We start from the raw sequence: 24182 nt of genomic DNA, 5'->3' as shown, positions 1-24182 counted from the left end.
ATTGTTTCTCCCGCTTCACAACTCTACAGAATGTGTTTAAAGTTGAGTCCATGAGAATTGAGATTTATTGTTTCTAGCCCCTTTTTGGCAGTAAGAAGTAATTGCAGGTGACAGTCACTAACATGGCAGATTGGAATACTCGACAAAGAGGCAACAAGTACTTTCATTAGTGGGATCATTCACAGTTTGTTTAACTCATTCTTTGATAGATAGTAACTTAACAGACAATTAATTAACAATTGATGATGGTGAATATGATGGTACATAAGATGTAAAGTGTGTGTGAGGATGATCAGTAAAAGGACACATGGAAATTGTTAGAGGCAGTCGACGTCACTTGCAGTTACACAAACTACAAAGTAATCCTGCAACCTTGCACAGGGACATCTAAGTGTGTGTATGTTGACCTCTGTATTGTTCCAGTCTTACGGGATGGAAAGTCCCCCAGCCTCGCTCTCAGGTCCTCTGTCCGAGTGTGTAAAGCATGTGTGTAATGGTGTGGGTTGTACCCAGCAGCCAATCACATACTAGCACTGAGGAAGCAGGAAGGAACATGTTGCAGCCAGTTGACCAATGAGCAATGAGAAGCCTGGGCTGGAGAAGGAAGCCCCTTCAGGAAACCACTGGCAGAGTATCAGTGGTTCAGACCTCAAACAGACTTCCTTACCAGCATGACTGATTGTTCTATCTTCCTGTCTTTTCAGTTATTTCATTTCTTTTTCTTTTTATAGTCCATCTTTTCCTCCATCTTTTCTTTTATACCTCTGTAATCTTGCTCCGTTCTTCCATATCTAACCGCTCCTCTAATCTTGAATCTGTATTTTTGTCCATTCTGCCATCCATCCTCCATCGCTACACGCGGTTCAAAAAAGTATGGTTGTATATTGCGCCGTGCTGCCGCTGTCATGTCCTACGACATGTCCGCTCCATCCGTAAGGAAGAAGTCATTTGCGCGAAGCTCCAAGCCAAGTGTCAGGATATGTATTCGGGAACACAGGGATGTCATGTAAGTTCACACTCTATCTTCACCCTGTGGGAGCCTGGAATACTTTGGGTTGTTGGCCTCATCTTTTGTTGTTCATTGTCACTGATGTCCATTTTCTGTATGTGGTGGTTTAAGAGGTTTGTTCTTACCTGTCTTGATTGGGTGACCCATTTGAGGGGTCAAGGGAAATCTTGTTGGCTGGTTTCTGTCAGTATCTGGGACATTCTGCTTTCAGATATAGAGAATTTAACAGGTTCTTTTCATGATCTTAGGTATCGATTGTGCTTTGCAAAACCTCTCTGCTGGAGAGTTACGTCATCTGTATTGGTTATTGTTTGCTTTGTTAAAGTTTCTTCCCTGGTTACAAGAGGTCAGTGAAGCAACTGAAGGATTTCCCGTCCTTGCCTGTTGATTGGAGTGCAACCTACACATTTTAATCTGAGAATCTCCTCATTGAAGTTGCTTTTTAATCTTTTCACAATCCATATTTATCCACATGAATGACGCTGTTAACCATAAAATGTTCCTTTGACGACTGATGTTCCTTCCGTAGCACCTTCAGTCTACAGTATTGAGATCAAGTTGACCCTGTTAGGAAGCTGGGAGGTCAGAAGTAAACACGTACGCATTTTCTCACACTACATATGAACTGTGGCATCTTGACAGCCGTCATCGGATGTGAAACTTTGCTCGCAATAGTTACGAGCACTGTAATGAAACTAACATAAAAGTCCAGCATGGTCACATGAAATCAAGCTTATTTGAGCTGAATGGAGGAAACCGTTTTATATTGTAGTCGCCATTGATACAGTATCTGCTGCAACAGAGCGGAAATGTAACACAAAAAGGGGAAGTTAAGGCATTAAACCTGTGAACTATGAGGTCCTTATACTGAATGAGACGTGATTAGAGGGTGAATATGATGTAACTACATTGCACACAAATACTACTATGCACACAAGTAGGCTGTGCAGTAGTATGTCCTATTTTTGGATGTGTCAGATAGTGGGCATATTTCTCAATACAGTCGTAATTAGTGTTTATTATTATTATTATTATATTTGGCCTTTTTCTTGTCTTTATTAGGATAGGACAGCTGGAGGCTGACAGAAAATGGGATTTGGCTGGGGGGGTGACAAGCAACAAAGGGCCACAGGGGCCGCTCCATCGAGGACTTTGAACCTCTGTATATGGGGAGCCTGCTCTAGCCCCTGAGCCACAGTACAGTAGTGGTGTCTGCCTTGTTTGGCCCTTTTTTCCAAGTCTATTTTTTAAACAATATGCACTGATGTGGCGATTGCGGTCTGGGAGTGAGAAAGAGTTCTTTATTTAATGTAGAGATAAAAAGGAGTTTGTTTCCGACATACATATAGGCACACATCTGTGGGACCACCAGAATACTTTTGCAGATGTAACATTTAAGTTTCCCCTAAAATCTGAGTGGAGCTGCTGTATGTGACCAAATGACTAAGTAGAGTGCAAAGGGCAAAAATGGGGTTTGGTTTATACAAGTGGCAAGTAGTTCCAGAAGAAGAAGTTCCAGTTATCATCAGTTTTTGGTGATTTTAAAAGAAAGCCTCACGCAGACATCGGACACAAATCAAAACTCCATAATGGAGTCCCATTCACGTCAGCTGTCAGTTGTTGCCACGGTAATTCCTCAGCAAGGTCGCGTCAGAGACAGAGAGAAGAGAAGAGAGCATTTACAGGAAATGTGCTCTCAGTCTCGACCCTATGTGGGGGGAAGGGAGGGTGGGCACGCAGCCAGGGCAAAATCTCTTCCTGAATCTGATCCGCTCTCTAACTCATGCAGTTACAGTAAACAGTGTTTATGTCTGAGAGGAAAACCTTCCTGAAGCCATTATGGAAGTGTGACAGTTCCTGTGGAGTGGAGTAGCCATATTTGGACACAGGAAGTGATGATGCCTAGGAGAAGCCACAGGTAGAGAAAGAGGACCTTGTTTTACAATGACAACTTCCAGTATGCCCACTTCTGCGTGTGTGTGTGTGTGTGTGTGTGTGTGTGTGTGTGTGTGTGTGTGTGTGTGTGTGTGTGTGTGTGTGTGTGTGTGTGTGTGTGTGTGTGTGTGTGTGTGTGTGTGTGTGTGTGTGTGTGTGTGTGCAAAGTAAAAGTTAACTTTCTGTTTCTGTTCTTTTTTGTTCTTGGAGAATGAGCCAAAGAATCCCACACACATTTGTGGTCATTTGACCTTCAGCAGGTAGAATTCGTTCAGTCAAACAGCAGCATACTGTGTAAACATCTCACAAGGAAAGTTCCACCAATCAGTTTATACCAGCGGCATCATCCATACAAATTCAAAGTGTTTCCTCAACAAATCCAAACATAATGAGACCAAACTTTTGTTCTCCTAAACTTTTGCTGGCATAAAAAAGCGTGAAATCCGTCTGTTTAACCCTCCTGTTCTCCTAAGGTGTCAATTTGACCCCATTTAATGTTTAACATCTGTAAATAATGACGTTTTTTTGCTTTTTATTTATGACTTTTCCTCATTTTATGGGGACAACTCATAAAAAACCTAAAATTGTCATGATTATATATATTTTTTATTGTTCTTATCGTACATGTACTTGTGGCATCGGTGTTCCTTTGGGTCAATTTGTCATTATTATTATTATTGTCTATTTTACAATTAAAATATTATATGAGGTCAGATTCATGCTGCTGTCCTTGATAATGGACGTAACTTTCATTTCAGATATTACAAATAACACAAAATAGCACTTAAAATAACACACTTACTTTAAAACACACAGACACACAAAGATCCCTCCATGCAATTTAAGATCAGTAATATTTTTCATTCTGTTAAATAAATACATAAAGTACCCGACTTAACTTGAGTCACAAATTGATGATGATCATTTTCCAGATGTTTAAATTTCTACGGTCAAATTGACCCCTGGAATAAATGGTGTTAGTAAAATTTGAGGGCAACAGGAGGGTTAAAAGCATTAATCAAAAGAGAGATGACGAAACTCAGTCATTTTCTGTATCTGTGTCACTGTTTCGTCACTGCCCCACCTCTTTAGGAGACTAGTTCCAGGTCCTGAGTGGATTGATTCCAATTGGAGAAGTGAACGTTGACACAGATTATGACATTTCCCTTAGCCCCATAATCACTGAAGTAAATATTTGACATGTTTTTCACAAGCCACATATCTTCAAAACATTCTGACACTAAAATTCTGACACTAAAATTACCTATATATTTATATATACTGTATATATACTGTATATAGTGTGTATACCATATATATAGGGTGTCCCAAAAATGCATACACACTTTAAATAATTGTTAAGTAGGTGTGTATTAAAATTAATTTAATATTTAAAATGTAATAGAATTTACAAACATCATTTTATCGTTTTGTCTCAAACTAGCGTCCGTTCTGGTCCAGACACTCAAAAACAATTCACTTGGTATTTGTGTGCATTCAAGTTCAATGGCTGCTCTCAATTCAGTGATTGTTGCAGGTCTCATAGCGTAGACTTAGTCTTTTAGGTATCACCTTAAAAAAGTCTAGTGGTGTAGGTCTGGTGAACGTTGAGGGTATTCAGCGAAACTCCCTCCTAAATTGTCTTTGCACTTGCAACTGATTTTTCATACTTTAGTAGCATTTTAGAATGAATTTCCTGCCATCATTAATTCCAATGGGTTTAATCTGCAAAGAAAAAATTGAGTTATCAGCTGCTAAAGTGTGTATACCTTTTTTTGGGACATGCTGTATATAGTGTACACCATTCCATTCCAGTGGTGCAGCCTGAAATGTGGTATCTTTGGTTGTAGAGCATCTTTGGTTTAATGATGTTATGAGACTGTTTCTCAACCTACATAGTCCAGTTTTATCTGACTCATTGCCACGGGCTCAGATCACCTCTTAGAACAACAATCAACACTGGTATTTTCAATACCGTAAAAATTTCGATGTCCTCATTTTGCCGACATTTTGTCATAGCCTTGTTAATCATTTAACTGGACGAAGTGAAAGAGCAAACACTCGTCTCTAACCCTGCTAACCCTTAGTTTCTATTCATGAGTTCACACCTACAGTATGTTTAAACTTTCCAGTGAAAATGTAAGGCTCAAGCAGTGGAGAAACCGTTGTGTTTGGGGGTCGAGGGGAACAGGAAGGAAAGGCAGCCCTGCATGACAGTTTCTCTTTCCTGGGTAATTCAGACATTTATCTGCGCGCTGCTGCTCGGACAGCGGTTTACCTACAACCTTTCCATCTGCCCGGGGTTGTGTGTTTGCGTGCGGGTGCTTAATGATCCGGTCTGAGCCGAAAACACACATGTCGCTCATTGCATATGCCATTGGTGAGCCACACACACCTGGCAGCTGTTGAAAACTGTGTCATATCATCACGGATGGTGAAGTTAAATAAGTCAATTTAAATTAATTGTGTCCCATAAATAATCACACAAGCAATTTGGGCACTACTACCATAGTGCAGTAGAACACAATACAACAGGTGTTTGAAATACCCTGACAGGCAGGAGATCCTTTTCACTCAGCTTCCGAGCTTTTCAGCCGTATCGCAACATCTTCATCAGGGGATGGAGTTTGCTCTGTTGTCATGTCAATATATCTGCTGATTGCCAATGGTTACATACTATTTCAGATATCAAATCCATGACCTGATCCTGTGATTATGTTTTCCCCATCACTTATACACTTGCAATCCACATGTGTGTAGTGGCAGTGCCAACCCTGATTATAGCTGGCGCCCCCCCTCCCCCCACATTGCAATTTCATAACAAATGTTCATATTGTTGTGTGTTCAGTTATATGTTTCAATTCTATGTTAATATTACGCCGAAAGGTGGTGAGAAAAAATAAATAAATGAATACAATATAAATAAGGCATTGCGCAAAATAAGTAATATAAATAAATAATATATATTAAATATTGCACAGTGCTACACTATAGAACAATCACGACACAGAAGGACACATAACCATAGTTTGATGGAAACAAAGTCTATGATAGAATAAAACTTACTGGCAGTGGCAGAAGCACTTCACTCAGCTGATAACACTTAGGCAACACTATGCCATCGGCTGACACTATAGCTAATCTTATGACGGCGTATTAGGGCCAAGTATAGAAAAAAAAATACAGACCCTGGGGAGGGGGGCTATTGAGGAAAAATGTTGCAGATTTATGAGATTAAAGTGGCAAGTCTATGGGAAAAGAAAGTCGCAGATTTACGAGTTTGAAAAGTGTCAAATCTACGAGGAAAAAGTCGAAAATTTATTAGATTCAAAGTCAGAAAAAAAGTGTTTTATTTTTCTCCTCCAGTGTTTGTTTTACAGTGTGTTTATCTTCTGGGTCAGTGTGTTATGATAACAAAAAATTAAAATCACAAGAAGACAAAAACAGTTTTTTTCATATTCTCCGACTGGGAGTTGCCATGTCCACAGTAAGAGCACCTACTGTATGAGGAAGGTGCTGTGTCGGAGAGGGATTTCTGCTTCTTCTTTGATATTTTAACCTTGTAACAACACATTGTTAAGGTCCTGAGGGGTGTGACTGTCTGTAGTTGTGAGTGGTTTTGTTCAAAAGTGTAGAATTTTTATCTTTATGGCTAAATGTTGCTAGCGCTTGTTGTTGTTGTTGTCATAGTTACTGTAAACACTTACATAACGTTAGTGACAGAGTACCATTATTATGATATTGATAAAATACACAACGACGACCCAAAATACTAAAACACTTAAACACATTAAAACACTATTTTTCTGACTTTGAATCTAAGAAATTTTCGACTTTTTTCTAGTAAATTTGCCACTTTTGGAACTGGTAAATCTGCGACTCTATTTTCTTGTAGATTTGCCACTTTGATCTCATAAATCTACGATATCTTTATCGAAATATTACCTCCTCCCCCCAGGTCCCTAATTTATTCATTTTTTCATACTTGGCCCAAATACGCCGTCTAATTTTTTTTAAATGAATGCTCAAGTTAACATATAGGTGCACATTGTGTTTCTTTACCTCTGTATAGTTCTTTCTTCTCCTCATCTTTTGGTTTTGAGCACTGGATTCTTTTTTTTCTGTAGCAAACAACATATACACTCCCACAAAAAAAAAAAAAAGGAGCCATAGGAGGCTGCCTATATTGCCTATAACACGGGCCGCCCCTGTGTAGTGGACTTCTTTCACCCTTGGTTCTGCCTGGCAGGCTTTCCCCTTAGTGGAGGTTGTTAAAGGAAATGATATGATTTTTTTTGAAGTGGGGTTATTTGAGGTTCTTATCCATAGTATAACCCAGAGTATATGGCAGAGGGCACACCCCCAGTTTGGAGGAGCAGGCAGGAGAAATTTATCAATGTACTGCTGTGTGAGGTCAAGAGGTCAGTGGAACAACTGAAGGATTTCCTGTCTTACTCAATATAGTCCATGACTAACAGAACAACAGCAACAGTATCTCACAAAAAATATACTACAGGCCTTAATATATGTCTTGTATTGCCTGCCACTGACATGCTGTCATGTGGAAATTATACTGCGCTGAATACTGCGATGCGGTTGATCAGGGGGTTTCTATCTCGCCGCTGCACTCAGTATCTCTGCTCAGACAAGAGGTTTTCAGACTTTTCACAGATAAGAGGGTTACAAACTCAGAAGAGACACATCCTCAGAAGGCCTTTTTCTCTACATAACAGAGTTGGGTTGTAAAGTTTCTCTTTTGTACCACCTGTAGGGGTGGAGACATGTTGTTAGCATTTGAAGTTATGATTTAGCTTCCTGACTGTCTTCGCCGGAGTCCTGTATCAGTTTTAGGGTGCACTCACACTGTCTATCTGTACTGTCCCCAAGCATGTTACACAGCTAAAGTCTCGTTCGTTTAACCAGTGTGAGTACAACTGTATGGCGCCTAGGAGTGGTACGCTTGCCGGTCACGGACCGTTTGGGAGAGGTGGGCTTTTGTAAAGCACGTTTGCACATGTACGAGCACGAGCACGAGGCCTACGGCGGTTCTGACGTCATTTTATGTGCGCCTGTTTGGACATAGAAAAAAAAGGACGGACTATGCGTGGACATTTAAAACAATGGCGGAGAAAGGTTCACGATGGTGTGATGTGGAGGTGGAGTGTTTACTGCAGATTTGGTCAGATGAAAATAGTCACAAACAGTCGACAAGACACACAAAAACTCCGAGGTCTATGGAAATATTTGTAAACAAAGCGACGCATCGTGATGATGTCATCAATGCGTGTGACGTGTTACGGCGTGATTACGTATAGGCAGCAAGAAGCCTTCACCGAGGCCCAGGCAGTGTGAGTACAAACGGGCCTGGGCCCGGGGGAAGAGGGAGGGGGGGACAAGTACCCTAAAGCATGGGGCATGGTACGGATGGACAGTGTGAGTGCGCCCTTAGGCTTTCTTTGTTTCAGATGATGACAACATATTTTAGTATTTAAAAAGCCAAGAAGATTACACTCTCATGTTGCTCAAATTCCCACACCAGCACCTGTCAGTGATCACTGACGAGCCTTCATCTAAGCTCGCCGTTCTATTGGTCTTGTTCCATTTTACCAGTGGTTTGACAGTTTTTACACAGCCACTCAAATATTTCTTTCCATGAAATGGCTTCAACATCACAGTTACGCTCTCACAAATGAAAGCCACTTTACCTCACTGTTGAACTTGAATTTTTGAACTTGAATTGTGTGTGTGTATGTGTGTCCAGGGAGGAAATGTGTTTGAATAAGTCTGGTATGTGAGCAGCTCCTGTGCTTCCCTTCCTGACAAACAGCTGCTCTCAGATTAGCATCGCTGGCTCATAAACAACATCAGAGTTCAGAATGACAAGCTGTAAAGAAAAAGAAAATAGTGAGGTGGAAGAGTTCAAAGACTCAATGCTCACAGGTTGTGGTTTAGAGCACCAAGTGGAAGTAAATGCAAAAGTGTTATGAGTCATTTCTTACAGATCCCGTATTGTGTTCATTTTCAGGCTCTTACTTGTATGTTGTGTTTCTACTAGAACATGTTTACGTGCTTTAATGTTCAAAAACACACTATTTTTCTCATACTGTCTGTTTGAATATATCTGTATCCCCCCTCTGTCTGAAACGCTCCGTTTTAGCGTCTGTCTCTTAAAGACCCCCACCTGAAAAAGCTCAGTCCCAAGTCTTCCTTATCTGCGCTCTCTGCACCATCATTGCAGCCGGGAAATGGCTGTAACAACACTGTAGCTGCACTTTCTACCTATATATAATATATTTGTGACATCCCATGTACAGAAGTCCTGACAGCTCATTTAAAGGCACAGTTTCTGAGTAAAGTCTGTGTGCATTTCTCTGTGGAGTGAGCATTTTAATACTTTTACCTCCACCTCCACCTGCTTTATAATCAGAAAACACACGGACATTTCAGTCATTACTATATGGGACCTTTAAAGTTAGTTTCTCAGCAGTATAACAGTATTCATGTCATGAAAATTATGATGTTAGACGATTCAAATGTAACCTGTGGAACGTATACGTTTTAAATTGGCAACCTCTCATGTTGGTGGTTTCAAGTTGCAGTGAGAGGAAATTGTTTGGGTAAAACCTCAAAACCCAGAAATCGTGTAACCGTGCGAGAGAGAGAGTTTGTATTTCACTGTTTCATTCAGCATTTCCTCTGAGAGGAGGAAGTGACCTCATTGGACAAACAGAGTGGATCTCATTCATTCATCGAGGACGGGATTCTCTTTTCTCTGTCCTCTCTTATTTTCAAGCATTTATTAGTTGTGTATTTTTCCCTTTTCACGTTTTTGAAACATTTAATGAACAAGTGTTAAAAATTTAACTGAGCTATGTTTTATGTTTTGTAGGGGAAAACAAAACTTAAAACATGTAACTGTAAATTTAACTCTTTTTTGTTTATAAATGTAACGTATTGATGTGAAACCCTTTTCAAAGTCTGATGATTTCCGGGTCCAAACACTCAGACAACAACGGCCCGACATGTGAACAATTACGATGACCTCTTTCGTCTGTTTGGTCATCGATAAGAAAGTGACAATTACTTTGCTTTTTAAAAACTCAGATTTGTTCAAACAACGGGGATCATGGCACTGCGGCGTTGTAGAAATACGAGGCTTGGACCGGCTTGGCCTTTGAAAAGGCGTTACATCACGTCACACGGTTGTGTGTGCGTGTGTGTTTGTGTGTGCGCTCTGCTGTAGATGAATGAGGACTTCAGGGAATCCTTGTATCAATAATAAGCAGCTGGTGAACTTTAATGTCACTCAGACTGAGATGAGGTTTAGTTAACAGCAGAATTTATCTTTGTGTGTGTGTGTGTGTGTGTGTGTGTGTGTGTGTGTGTGTGTGTGTGTGTGTGTGTGTGTGTGTGTGTGTGTGTGTGTGTGTGTGTGTGTGTGTGTGTGTGTGTGTGTGTGTGTGTGTGTGTGTGTGTGTGTGTGTTCGCTCGCATGCTGGTTATCAGTAAACAAACCACTTGATAGCCTTTGTAGGTCTTTTTGAAATCTACACACACACACACACACACACAGCAGTGCAATCAGGGTTCAGAAACATGCAGCAGCTCTCTGGGGATTTATTGCCTCTCAGGCAGGTTTTTTGCCTCCATTTTTATCAGCTTTCCATTCTTTCTGTCCACACTCCCATGTTTCAACTTTTTCTCTATATATTTTTTCTTTCATTCTTGAAACCTGACGCAACAGTGCACCGTTTGCCAACAGGGTCACTGAAGGTACAACTCAAACTGAGATGAATGTTGGGTGGAATTGTTTTGAGCAGAGTTTAAGAACGGACAGATGGCATGACATTTATTGCGCAGCTGCATTTGAATTACCCCAGTGATTAAGTATTAAGGCTTGTCACTAGAGCAGCACTGTACAACATATTCCCATCAACAGGTTGGATCGCTTAACAAAATGTGACTTCATTCTATTTAACCCTGTGAAATAGCGACTAGCACGGGACTGTGACGGTTAAGTTGAGACAACAAAACAACTGAGTTAAGATTAGAGACGTTTCAATACCGGTTTTAACTTCCCTATTTACATTCTGATACCTGATCTTGTGTGTGACCAAGTGCAGATCCAATACCAATAACAATACCAATATATATTTACTAACCCTGTATGGATGTGATAGGATTTATATTACTGTTGTATGGCCTGGCCCGGGGTAAACTCTTCGTAACACATGAACAAATACGTACAGAGAATGAATGCAACAGAACTCTCTTTTATTATCTAATTTGACAGTCAGTCAAAACGGAAAAAGAACATGAATAAATTACTTTGAAGCAGATTTCTTTACAGGGCTAATGCGGGTGGTATCAAATCCGTGCATTGACTTGCGTACTCGATACAGATACCAGCACTTTAAGCAGCATCGTATCGGAGATTAGAAAAGGTTTTGTTCCGGCTTAGTACTTCTGGGACACAAACACTGGTCTGGTGGTTGAACGTCCTGTGATTTGGGACCCATTTACCACCCAAACCCACCCTGTACATGAATATCCATGCTCTTATACTACACCGCCTGATTTCGTTCTTAGCTTGAGACATTATTTCTACAGTTATAAATACGTGGATTACATACAAATTACATTACTATTGTACGAATTGTGTAGCAAATGAGGCCACTCTGCGCTCAACCCTATGAAATAGGTGATGCTGAAGCTCAGTGAGGAAGTGACAGCAGGGCTGGTTGGCAAAATGACTATAGCTGGCAAGCTAACACACTAACCAGCCATGGACATGTTGCCGTTTGTAAATCGTAGTAGTGTAACTGCAGCATACTTTTAGCCACTGTGGCCACTCAGACCTTTTCCTGGTTGGTTTGAAACATACTGAGGCCTTAACGGTGACAGAAATCTGACTCTGACATGAAGAATCACTGGAGTGCTATTATAGCGTCAACCTGCCACTTGTAAATTATTGTGTCAACCTGCATGTCAAGGTCACTTCACACATCAAACAGGTGGAGAAGACAGATTAGTTTCAGCACAGCGAGTAGACAAACAGCCATTCCATTCCTGCAGGTTCTTATCTCATTGAAAGGGAGTGGGTTTTGGCAAGAAGTCCTGGTAAATGGAGTTCTTCATTCCTTGGCTTCACACACACACACACACACACACACACACACACACACACACACACACTTAAGCACACCATCCCTCCCCCCATGGTCAGTAGATGCTGTTGATAGACTGGAAGTTGCACATAAACACATTTGAGGATGAAGAACTTCACTTGGGATGTTTATTTCGACTACTGCTCCATCTGTCTCACACACACACACACACACACACACACACACACACACACAAAAACACATTCAGTTCAGACAGGAAACACATCATGTACTTTTGCCGGGGTTCAAAGCATCATGTAATTGGTGCGTGTGTGTGTGTGTGTGTGTGTGTGTGTGTGCGTGCACGTGTGTGTGTTCATGTAACTGTGTGAGTACACTATTTCAGTTGAGTTGTGTTTATGTGCAAGAGAGATTAAAATCATCAGGCAGAGAGCGAGAAAGAGAGATCAGCAGCAGGCTGAGAAAGCATCAGAGTGAAATGAGAAGAAAAGTGTGATCAGAGGAGTCAGAAAAGGGGACAGACAAATCCTTCTCAGTTTGGATCTGATGAGACGCAACAGTCAACCCACTGAGGACAGAAAGAAAGGGAGTTTAAGTCCAGCCGGCTGTCTGTTCCACGTCTATGTCATGGACCTGCTGTCAGCGTTAGCGTCCGCAGCGTTGGCCTCCGCAGGCAGCCTGTTGAGGGAGAGCGCTGCCGTTCAGAGTATCAACAGGAGGCTCAACAGGAGGTAGGCAACACCTGAGGAGGACACACCTAGATCCTGCAGGATGGCTCGTGGTTTGAGGTTTTTGAGATTAAGGGGGAGCCTGAGAGATTTTTTTGAGAGGATTGAATGAATAATGACACAATAATAGCACCTGTTTCACTCTAGAATTCTAGAAAAGTTCCTGCTTCAACTTTAGTGTGTGTTTAGTGTTAGTACCTACACCAAACATACAGTGGCAAACACTTGATATGTGTATCATGTATAGTCAGTTCACATTGTTATTGCATTTGTTTTCACCGTGTGTGTGTGTGTGTGTGTGTGTGTGTGTGTGTGTGTGTGTGTGTGTGTGTGTGTGTGTGCGTGTGTGTGTGTGTGTGTGTGTGTGTGTGTGTGTGTGTGTGTGGGGTGCAGGGGAGTAGGGGTTTAAGAAGTAGGGAAGGGGCCTTGTCCCGCCAATTTACACCTCTGACCTGATCGTCCATACTATTCACAATACTGGTTTCACGATACGATTTGTTGTACAGCTGCGGGTAAAGAGCGGGTCGTCCTCCATACGAGAGATCGGCGGTTCAATCCCCGGCTCTTCTGGTCCGCATGCAAATGTCCTCGGGCTAGGACACTGAACCTCGCATTGCTCATCGTGGGGCGCATGGGTGTATAAATGTGGCGTGAATGATTAGATTAGATGGTATGTAGATCTGAATATGACAAGTAGTGTGAAAGCGCCTTCAGTAGTAGAAAGGCGCCTTACAAGTACAAGACCATTTGCACAGCGTTTTGTCTGACCTTTTTTACACAGCCCAGAAAGCTTAGCTGGTCAGGAATCCTCTCTGGATCTCTTAGTATCTCATTTGCCCGTATGCTTAAGGTGCAGTAAAACTAACTTAAACTAAAAACAAGGTAACAACAAGTAAAGGAACAAGTAAAGGGTTGCTGTATTTTTTGTTTCTGCTGGGATGCTCCTGAGGTGACTGCATTCACTGATAAATCTGTCACACAATAATGCAATAATAATAACAACAACAACCTCTCATCTCTCGTCCTCTCTGGCAGAACCATGTCGTCTCCAGAGATGTGCTGGCCGGTGCCGATGCGGGCCATCGGGGCTCAGAACCTCCTCACCATGCCAGGAGGAGTTTCCACTGCAGGATACCTCCACAAGAAGGGAGGCAGCCAGTTCAGCCTGATGAAATGTGAGTTCATAATGAAAAGATTGAGTGTGAGTGGACAGCAGAAAAAACTGAAAATATATATTTGAAACTCCAATTTGCCTCCCTTTATTGATTCAGCAACTTTTACACCTCACAACAAAACAAAAAAAACCTGTTTTAAGCGCTCGGTTGTAATTGAGCCCCTGTTCAGTTTCTTCACACAGGTGGATGGATGAGACGTTCTTAAAGTCTGTGTCTACAACATTTGTTTGATCATATTCACTGAAACGGACATTATGCTCCGATAGAACAACATAAATCATACGGTTTTAGAAAAGAAAACGCGCCTCTAGGTGCACCTAGAGCCAGATGTTTGTTTTTCAATAATCCACCGGGCCCGTATCATCCTGTCCACTCAGTGCAGTTCACAGTTTGTGCAAAATTCCAAAGATCCCCCCTCATGCATTGCACAATATCACAGGAACACGCCTCAAGCTAGACATACGCTAAATTAAGTTAGCAGTTGCTAACTATGAGTGAGTTATCCAGCCTACCTCCGTTTAGTGTGTACTCTATGCTGTTCATTGATGAGAGAAGACACTGGCGCGTTCGCAGGAATCTGGTGCACGCGCACTGACGAGCACTCGATGGGAGGGGGCGGAGGAGCTCTGTGATACTGGGGGAAGGTGTTAGAGTTGTAAACATTTGAAATTTGCCAGAAAATTTGCCAGCTGCAGCTTTAATATGTGTTGCCTGTCTTACAGGGCCCCTGAGGTACATCATCATCCACAGGGGCTGTGTCTACTACTTTAAGAGTAGTACTTCTCCTGCACCACAGGGGGCGTTCTCTCTCAACGGCTACAACAGGTCAGTGAAAATGCTTCAGCTGCTGACAGTCCTCAACATAATGTTGTTTTTCTCAGTTTGTATGTAACGTTTGCTGCTGAGACACCTTGTTTGTGACTATACATACATAGAATACACAGAGTTTCAGAAGCTTGTGGGTGTCTTTGCATTTAAATAAACAGCATTTAAAGAACAGGGCATTAGAGAGGAAATATTGCATAACATTGCACTCTGTAATATTAAAAATGACTATCTTATCATAAGTGTATTGATAAGAACCAGTAACTCAACAATAACTCCTCGTCATGACATCTGGCTTTTACACCTCATCTCATTTAAAAAAAATAAAAAAAAAAGAGCAGCAGCTCAACCTTCTCATACCAACATAGCCAATGACAAAATTATTCTGTAGGTTTAATGGTGATGTATTAACTCAGTGTACACTTCATTTAGATATCTCCCTTTATGGGCGGAGATATTCCTGATCATGACACATTTATCCTCGTCCACAGAGTGATGAGAGCAGCAGAGGAGACGACGTCCAGTAACGTGTTTCCTTTTAAGATCGTCCACTTCAGTAAGAAACACAGGACGTGGTTTTTCTCTGCAGCCAGCGAGGACGAGAGGAGGGTGAGAGCAAGCACGCTTTCTCTAAATGAGTGTTTTCTTACCTCAAGCCAGAAATCTCCGCTTCAGCGGCGCTGACATACACCAGACTCCCAGTTTCATTCCTATTTATATTCTGAAAGATTGTTACTGAGGGCTTTATACATATATAATTCATAGCCTGATTTAATTCAAATTCAATTCAATATAATTCAATTCAATTTTATTTATAGTGCCGAATCATAACAAAAGTTATCTCAGGCCACTTTAGAGTAGGTATAGACCGCACTCTATGACTTATTTATGATTTACATAGACAACGAAAACCTTCCCTGTAACAGGCAGGAACAATGCAATGTTTATACAACATTGTATTGTTTATGGAATGACTGAAAGAGATATGCAAAATCCCCTTTTGTAAAAACCTTTGACTCTAATCCGTCAACAAAATGAAACCAGGATATTGAACCTGGCTTTATCAAATGTTCACATTTCTGTTCAGTAACTGTATACAAATTGTACCTATTCATCATTTGCATATTTAATTAATTAATAATTTAGTGTTTGTAATTGTATTCAAGGAGGTTTGAATTCCAGTAGTGTTTTATAGCCAAATATAAGCTATTTGGCTCAAGCACAATGGAAAAAGTCACACCTTGTCCTCTCATCTGGCAAAATTCTTTAAACCTTTTTTTTTGTTTTCTTTTACAGAAATGGATGCGATACCTGCGGAGGGAGATAGATCACTATAACGACAGAAAAGAGTCCCACATTCCAAGGTAACTTCAGCAAATTAAATACACTGTTGCACAAAAAGTTGGAATCATGTTGTGTTCATTTAGGGAACAGAATATATTTAATATATATTTAAAAGTGAAACATCAGAACTGTATACAATACAGAAGGCGAAACACACAGTTCTTCATAGACCTCGCCTCACCTTTTACATTTGACTTTGAAAACTAATCATTTTAGATTGCGACATCCCAGTGCAACTTTTATTCAGCAGACACTTGAACTTTTCCCCACCAGAAGCTAATTCTGCAGGCTAATTTATAATTCATGTAGCGAATTAAAATGGCCTCTTGTTTTTGATTACTAGCCTAGAGCTTATCTTTCTTATTCAGAACACATACTGGCGTTGGCACTGGGGGACACTAGCAGCTCGTTAGCTTCTCATTATAGCGAGTGCCTGTGCTGCTCAGTGAGTCTGTTCACCAAGGAAATTGATTTACTTAAATAATAAACAAAGCCAGGTTTCCTCCCCTAATCTAAACTACAAGCAGTGTATTCAAAGTGTTTGTAATTTGACACAAATACAAATTTGTTTTAGTTGCAAGAGAGAGAGAGTAGGATATGATACCAATATGTTTCAATTTTGTAATCCAGCATTGACTGCTCTGAGAAAGTCTCATTGGTGGAGCTAAAATGAAACAAACAGAAAAACAGAATTTTGGTCCGATATATTCCAAACCCTCAAACAGGCTCTTAACACAGATTTGGAACCTGATCCCCTGACTGCTCTTTTTGGGCTTCCTCCATCAAAAAATCTGCCCATCACTACACAACGTGTCGTGGCCTTCACCACCCTGCTCGCCAGACGTAACATTCTCCTTAACTGGAAACATGTTTCTACACCGACTCATAACAGTTGGATACGTGGAATTTTACAATGTCTACGGTTGGAGAAGTTAAGGTTTTCACAGAGGGGAACTTTGACATCATTCCAGCAAACCTGGGACCCACTGCTGGCTCTTAGTAGTAACAGTCTCACTGTTACGGATGAGGCTGAGGACACTCCTAGTGCCTGGAAGGAGAGACACAGCCCCCCCTTTTTTTCTTTCTTTTTTTTTTCTTTAAAGACTTTATTTACTTTTACCATTCCTTTACTTTTCCACTTTAAAGCAGACGCTCTGACGCATTAGGCAACACTTTTCTTTGTCTGCAAAAAAACAATAGAGAAAATTTGGAAAAATAAATAAACAGAACAACAAGGATTTTGTGGATTACGTGTAAGCTTTTGGTTAGCTGGCAGCCTGGTGATGTCTGGGATAGTAGCCAAGTTAGCCCTCCGAGCTAATGCATGCTAACACATCTGTTAATGACGGATCAGAAATGTGCGGCAACATTTTTAGCTGACACAAGATTTTAACCAAAGCCAGAGACTTATATTGCTTCTTTTTCTGAATATTTTGTATTCATGATAACATTTTCTTTGTTGCCATAGTGACTCAGATTCAGATACTGACAGTTTCTATGGCACGATTGAGAAGCCCATGGACATTAAACACCCCGTTGATAATGCAGAAGACGGTAAGACCACCTTAATGAATGCACATTATACTTGTGTGTTGCTTCACTGCGTGTTATTCCACTGTGGTATCTCTTCTATCTGGGCGTAGATTACGGCGAGGATGATGACGATGACGATGAGGAGGACTACCTGAAGCCAGACAGTGACTGTTCGTCGACATCTACAGGTGACCCCACTGACCACATATACGCACACCAACTGTCTTCAACTGTTGGATCACAATGAAAGGTCAAAGGGTCTCATTCAGAGACCCAGACCCCGCAGTAACTCTGTCTTACTTATCATACGAACTAGAAGTTTCTGGAAAATAAATAGAAGCTTAGGTGAAAGCAATAGATAGAGGAAAATAATTTGGTTGAAGAAAGCAGGTACAATAAAGAGAAGTGCAACTAGAAGTGCACCTGCACACATAAAAATACCCACGCTAGAGCTGGATTATATGGCCAAAATATTCTATCCCTAAATGATTCATTTCAAATTTTGATAATGATATATATCAGGATATATGAATAATAGTCTGAAGTAAAGTCTCAGACACCCACCAGTTCATAACATTGCCAAGTAAGGGCTTTCATTAGTCAATCACCATGAGCTGTTACCTCATTCAGCAACAGTAAGTCACTTCACAGACTTTTATTTCAATGAAAATCTTCAAGATTATTACTTAACGTATATTCTGTGCGGTTTTCACCACCACAGGAGCTCAGTTACTGTACAAAGTGACTGAGCTGCTGAAAACAGAAAACAAAATAAAGAATTTTGTGTATGTGTAGCCTATATACAGACCCTAACCCTAACCCCAGTACAAAATTATTTTTTCATAGTCACTGTCACACACCATGTAGGACAGTTGTTTTAAGATTTAACCTGATCACGTTAAACCGTTGATCAGATTATAGACATATAGAATGCAACGTTTGAAGATAACCTCGAACCTCTGGGGCTACTGAATGCCAGGTTAAATCTTAAAACAACTGTCCTCCATGGTGTGTGACAGTGACTATGAAAAAATAATTTTAACTTAGCCCTGCAGTGCATGCACTTTGCCCTGCAGTGCATGCACTTAGCCCTGCAGTGCATGGTGCCAGTCCTATGTGCGACTCATGTTAACTTCAACAACACATTTATGTGGGTTTTTTGTAGGGAAAGGGGAGGTCTTGTAGAGATAACTCCTCATTTCAAAATCAGCTGTTCTTTATCCATTGCATCATTTTCAACGTGAGCGGCAGGAATAAATAGAAACGGGTCGTCCGACAAAAGTTCAGCTCAAACCCTAACCCATGCCACGTACTAAACACCCCTGCGGGCAGAGACTCCAACAGATAACAATGCAATCAAACGGATTTGGTTTTGCTTAAGGGTCTGGTGGGTTCTAAAAATAGATTTCCTTTCACAAGGTATCTGAAAACATTACTTGTGCCCATACTTAAGCTATTTGTATTTAGTTGCATGAAAATTTGCATTTATGTTTTCTTTTATTTCAGTAGTATTTACACTTTTACATATAGGGAAATCATAAAGTGCAATAAACATATAGTAAAACAAACCCGCCTGATTTCTTCACATTTTTACCTCTGCAGGTCGACCCACAGGGCCGCCCCCTTCCTACCCCCCTCCCCCAGTGCCGGCACTATTCCAGCTCCGTCAAGACTCAAGTCAGGGTTTCCACAAAGGCTCGCCCCCTCCCGTCCCGCCACCAAACAGAATCCCAACCAGCCCGCTCCCCAAAAAACTCCCACCGTCTGTCCCCCCTCCCTCATTACTAAAGGAGTCCATCAAAGGCCCACCCCCTCCCATTCCCTTTGCCCCCCACCTGCACAGGCCCTCGACTCCCAGCCCCCCACCTCCCCCTCCCCCCAACTCAAAAAGGACTTTTCAGAGCAGGGCGACATCGGTGGGGGGGCCCGGGAATGACAAGAGAGACTGGAGGCCTCTGCCGGCCATATCTGTTCAATCCCCCGCCACTCTTCCCATCTGTGACCAATTAGAGACCAGGATGGACCTAAATGGTCCCGCCCACCGCCGCCTTAATACTGGAGGGATTATGAGCATTCACCGCAACAAGCCGAGCATACCTCCGCATTCGAATATTGCAGGGTCTGCCCTCAGACCTGTGACGTCACGCGAGTCTCTGTCCCTCAACAAGACATCTTCCAGTCACCCACCACTGCCTGGTCACCCTCCGCTCTCTCCTTTACTTAAGTCTGGACTACACAATAAGCCAGCAATACCCAAACCTCCTCCGCCAACAGTCAAACCCCCGTTGCCTGCAGCCAAGTCCAAGCAATCAGCAACCCCACTTCAGTAAGTTGAACACAAACACACAAAACATTCGACACATAATACTTTGCATTGTCCTCTGATATAACACAAAAGGTGAATCTGGTTGAAGCTACATCACTGTAGCCCCTTTTACAGATGTACTGTAAACCTGAAATTATCTAGACATTACCTGGCGGAGCTGTATGTGAGAACACAAATGTCAGTCGGAACAGACGGACTTAAACGGACTTTACCCTGCCAGCTCCCCAGTACAAGACAGTTTCATCTCTGAGTGAGCCCATGTGTGAATAGACTAGCTCAATGTGCAGAGCATTCATGGTGAGTGAGTTGGCGTGTTGATGACGTTTCTCCCTGAAGCCATAAAGGTGCGTTCACACTGGATGAACAAGCGACACTTTTGGAGCGACAGGCAGTTAGCGAATAGCTGCCTTAAGCTCTGCCATGTTGTGCTAAATGGAAGTTATGCTAGTGCTAACAGTGATCTGAATGCTTTTAAAAGAACAGATATGAGCTCTCAGAGGAAGTGATTGGCTCTTAAAAGAGCCGTTGTATTTTAGTGAGAACAGACCGTCAGTGATTTAACCTCCAAAGCCCTGGATGTAATCACAGAGAACTTGATGACGCCTACCGCAATCTCCACACTGATTGGCTGACGCGCCACATTGTCACGCGACACACCTGAAAAGTTCAATATTTTCAACTCACCCGTTGGACACGTTGGACGCGTTTGAAGCGGCATCCCATACATCTTGTCGCACAAAAAACGCCTAACTTGTCGTCTTGAAGTTGTGTCTGTACCATTGACTTTGTATGTAACCCTGTCGCGTTTATCCCGTCTGTCGCCCCCGGTGTGAACGCACCTTTAGAAAACAAACCTCCAAGGGTGAAGAAGAAGGGTGATTTACACAAAGATGTCACAAAGAGGTGATTAGATTTAGAGAGCCTCTGTCGATGCCGAAATTGTCGAGATATTGGGGTTTTTTTGGACCAAATTGCGAACCGGCTCCGTCACCATGGTGTAATTCCGTCCCTCCTTCTTCACACTCTACTCAGGCCTCACCCCTCGCCTAAAGCAAACAGAGTAGAGCTATCTCGAGATTCTGTGTGAAAAAGGCTTACGACATGTTTTCCCCCAGAAGAGCATCTCCTGACGGCCAGAGCTTCCGTTCCTTGGGAGACGAGACGCCCGCAGACTTCAGGAGGAGACGGGACTCGGCCAAGCACGGCGGAGGAGAAGAGTCCGATGACGACTATGAGAACGTAAGACTGAATTGATATTGACCTACAGGCCTCTCAATCACTGTGCATGGGTGTTGCTTCAAGCAGACTACGAGACTTTGAAAATCTCTGAGTTGAATGCTGCTCACACCACGAGACAGGATGATGTTTTTTGTGCTAAGTTTGTTTTTTATAGGGCTAGGCGGTATAGAGAAAATCAAATATCACATTATTTTTGACCAAATACCTTAATATTGCTACAATATTGTTGACTATTGGTGCTTTAAGAAATGTTTTATTTTTATTCGATGAATTATCATTAGCAATGTGGATATAATGACTAAGTGGATAAAGGCAAATAATAGAAAAGAGAATAGTCTGATAAGTTCAGACAATTGCATCACATCACCATATTTACCGTATATTGTAATTTTATCGAGAAATGTTCCATTTTTTCTATGACAAACTGCAATTGATATGATTTATTTGTGTGTGTGTGTGTGTGTGTGTGTGTGTGTGTGTGTGTGTGTGTGTGTGTGTGAGTCTGTCTGTGTGTGTGTGTGTGTGTGTGTGTGTGTGTGTGTGTGTGTGTGTGTGTGTGTGTGTGTGTGTGTGTGTGTGTGTGTGTGTGTGTGTATGTGTGTGTGTGTGTGTGTGTGTGTGTGTGTGATTTCATTCTTCAAACTCAAGATCTAAATGACGCTTATTGAATGCAACATCCGTTTTCCAATAAACAGCCGGTGTTTCTCTCTGCAGGTACAGCTGCCAGACTCTGTGTTCATTGATACAACTGAAACCAGCTTTGTGGAAATGTAAGACACATGTCCTTTTTTGTAACATAGAGGTAAAAACTGAAACATTCCTTCAGCAGGTCACAGTCTGTGTTGCAGAGCATCTCTGCCCTCTAGTGTTTAATTGAATGCAATTTTTGAATTCACATTTCCTTTATTTATCAAGTGATTACAAATAAATAAATACATAATTTGAAGACAGACACACTATATTTAGCTCATCTGTGATGACATGTTTACAGTATGTGTGTGTGTGTATTGATAACCTGTTATCTGTGATGTCTGTACCTGCAGGTTGTTCAGAGAGAGTCCGGCCCCTCCACAGGACGGACTGTACGGCATCAGAAACTCAGGAACCAAAACATCACAGGTAGGAAAAAAGCTGCTGTAGTCAGTGACTGAAAAATATAATAATAAAAATAGATTTCCCCGTCCTGTCCACTTCTGATCTTAATACTGTAAGTCTGAAGCATCAGCTATTGCAACCCCCTGTACATATCTCTCCAAATAGTCTCACCATCGCCTCCAGCTCTCCTCAAATGCTACAGCTCCGCTCTTAACTGGTTCCACAAAATGTGACCATATTGCACCTGTTTTAGCTTCTTTACATTGGCTTTTATAATCAATCATAAAATACTTTAAATCACTTTTAAGGCCCCGTTTGGTTCTGACCTTCTTATATCTCCGAGCTGCTCTCCTCTTATGTCAGAGTGTGCTGCCGGATATCCTCAGGCAAAAGTTGTACTCCGTAAGATTTTTCATCTTTTTAATTGTCTTTTAAGCTCCTATCTATCAAAGAGTGAGTTAAAACAATGGTGATTGATCATATGACCCACTAATGAAAGCACTTCTACTTGCCTTTTTGCTGAGTCTTTTTTTGTCTTTACATTGATATTTGTAATTGCCTCTGTAATACTTTCTTTGCTACCTGATGCTTGGTCTCTTTTCTCCATGTCTGTCATTGCTCTTGTTGTTGTACTCACAGCACTTTGTACCTTCTTTTTTTTTAAAGTACTATATAAATCAAGCTATTATGAGTGTTAGCATGCTAACATGCTACACGAAGACAGTGAACATAACATCATACCTGCTAAACATCAGCATGTCGGTGCCATTATGGGAATGTTAGCATGCTAATGTTAGCAAGTATAACCTCACAGAGCTGCAGACATTTGGTAAATGAATCGGAGTGCATTTAAAGATGGTGAACAGTGAAACTCAGGCTCTAATTTGGCTCTTTAGAAAAATATTCCAAAAATGAATATTTTACAAATTTAATGCCCTTTTCTTCAGCTCACTCAGTATAAAATAAATACTGAGCTCATTTAGCCCCTCATAGAAACACAGCGTCAGAGAGCCTAATTATTAGACAAATATCTTAAATCTTAGTAACTGAAGTCTGTGATACTGATGTGACATTTAAGTCACCTAATCCTGACAAATAGTCCTAATGGAATCATTTTGGTGTAATGTCCAGGTGCTGGTGGTGTGGGATACCAGTATAGGCAAGGCCAGAAACTACCGACTGTTTCAGGAGGTAAGAAGCCTGCTGCTGTCAGTCCCATTATAGTTATCTATGGGTAACATTTACAGTATTAAAGTCCTGTGTTCACTGTGGGTGTTTTTGACAGGAGGGCCGTGTGTTTCTGGACACTGAAATCACCTTCCCCACTCTGTCAGCTGCAATCGAACACTACTACAGCCATCCTCTTCCTCACCACGGCTCGCTCTGCCTGCAAATGCCCTACACAAAGACACTGAGCACCTGATCAACACTCTCAGACCAAAGAAGAACAGAGGGTCAAGGCGTCTCTGCAAGTGAAATCCATCTCTGTCAACCACACAAACCCACTCACTCAGATGAAATAACTGTCACAGTGTATTAGAACACATCAAACCTCTCACTGCATCAGAATGTTGAACCGAAACAGAAACCCTATCGTTGTGAGGCAACCGTACTAACCACCACTCCACTATGTCACCCCATCAATGCCTACCACTGTCCCAGCTCACGCCCCCCCCTGCTTTGGAGGGAGGACGAGTTGTTCATGTTTTTAAATTTTTACTAAGTGCTGTGCGACATGCCAGAAAGGTAAGGAATTGCTTTAATGGAAAAATATTTAAAGATCCCATATTATGCTTATTTTCAGGTTCATACTTGTATTTTGGGTTTCTACTAGAACATGTTTAC

General features: G+C 41.5%; 1 protein-coding gene across 1 annotated transcript; it reads left to right on the top strand.

Moving 5' to 3' along the window:
• Positions 1 to 892: 892 nt before the first annotated feature.
• On the top strand, positions 893 to 23856 carry sh3bp2 (SH3-domain binding protein 2). The gene is made up of 13 exons (XM_083929484.1): positions 893 to 1006; positions 13836 to 13975; positions 14698 to 14800; positions 15292 to 15409; positions 16097 to 16164; positions 17613 to 17698; positions 17788 to 17865; positions 19280 to 20003; positions 21119 to 21242; positions 21957 to 22012; positions 22286 to 22361; positions 23469 to 23528; positions 23623 to 23856. Exons 1-13 carry the CDS (start codon positions 906 to 908, stop codon positions 23758 to 23760), a joined length of 1872 nt encoding a protein of 623 aa, XP_083785610.1. The 5' UTR covers positions 893 to 905; the 3' UTR covers positions 23761 to 23856.
• The last annotated feature ends 326 nt before the right edge of the window (positions 23857 to 24182 follow it).

This window comes from Echiichthys vipera (assembly GCF_963691815.1).
Source record: "Echiichthys vipera genome assembly, chromosome: 16".
Lineage (NCBI taxonomy): Eukaryota > Metazoa > Chordata > Actinopteri > Perciformes > Trachinidae > Echiichthys > Echiichthys vipera.
This window is presented reverse-complemented; position numbering and strand designations above follow the sequence as displayed.

Bases quoted from the DNA above. Each gene is read 5' to 3' on its own strand.
- sh3bp2 (XM_083929484.1), top strand. From the start codon at position 906: ATGTCCTACGACATGTCCGCTCCATCCGTAAGGAAGAAGTCATTTGCG. The intron at 14,801-15,291 runs GTCAGTGAAAAT...CCTCGTCCACAG, and splicing joins TCTCTCAACGGCTACAACAG to AGTGATGAGAGCAGCAGAGG. The intron at 15,410-16,096 runs GTGAGAGCAAGC...TTTCTTTTACAG, and splicing joins CCAGCGAGGACGAGAGGAGG to AAATGGATGCGATACCTGCG.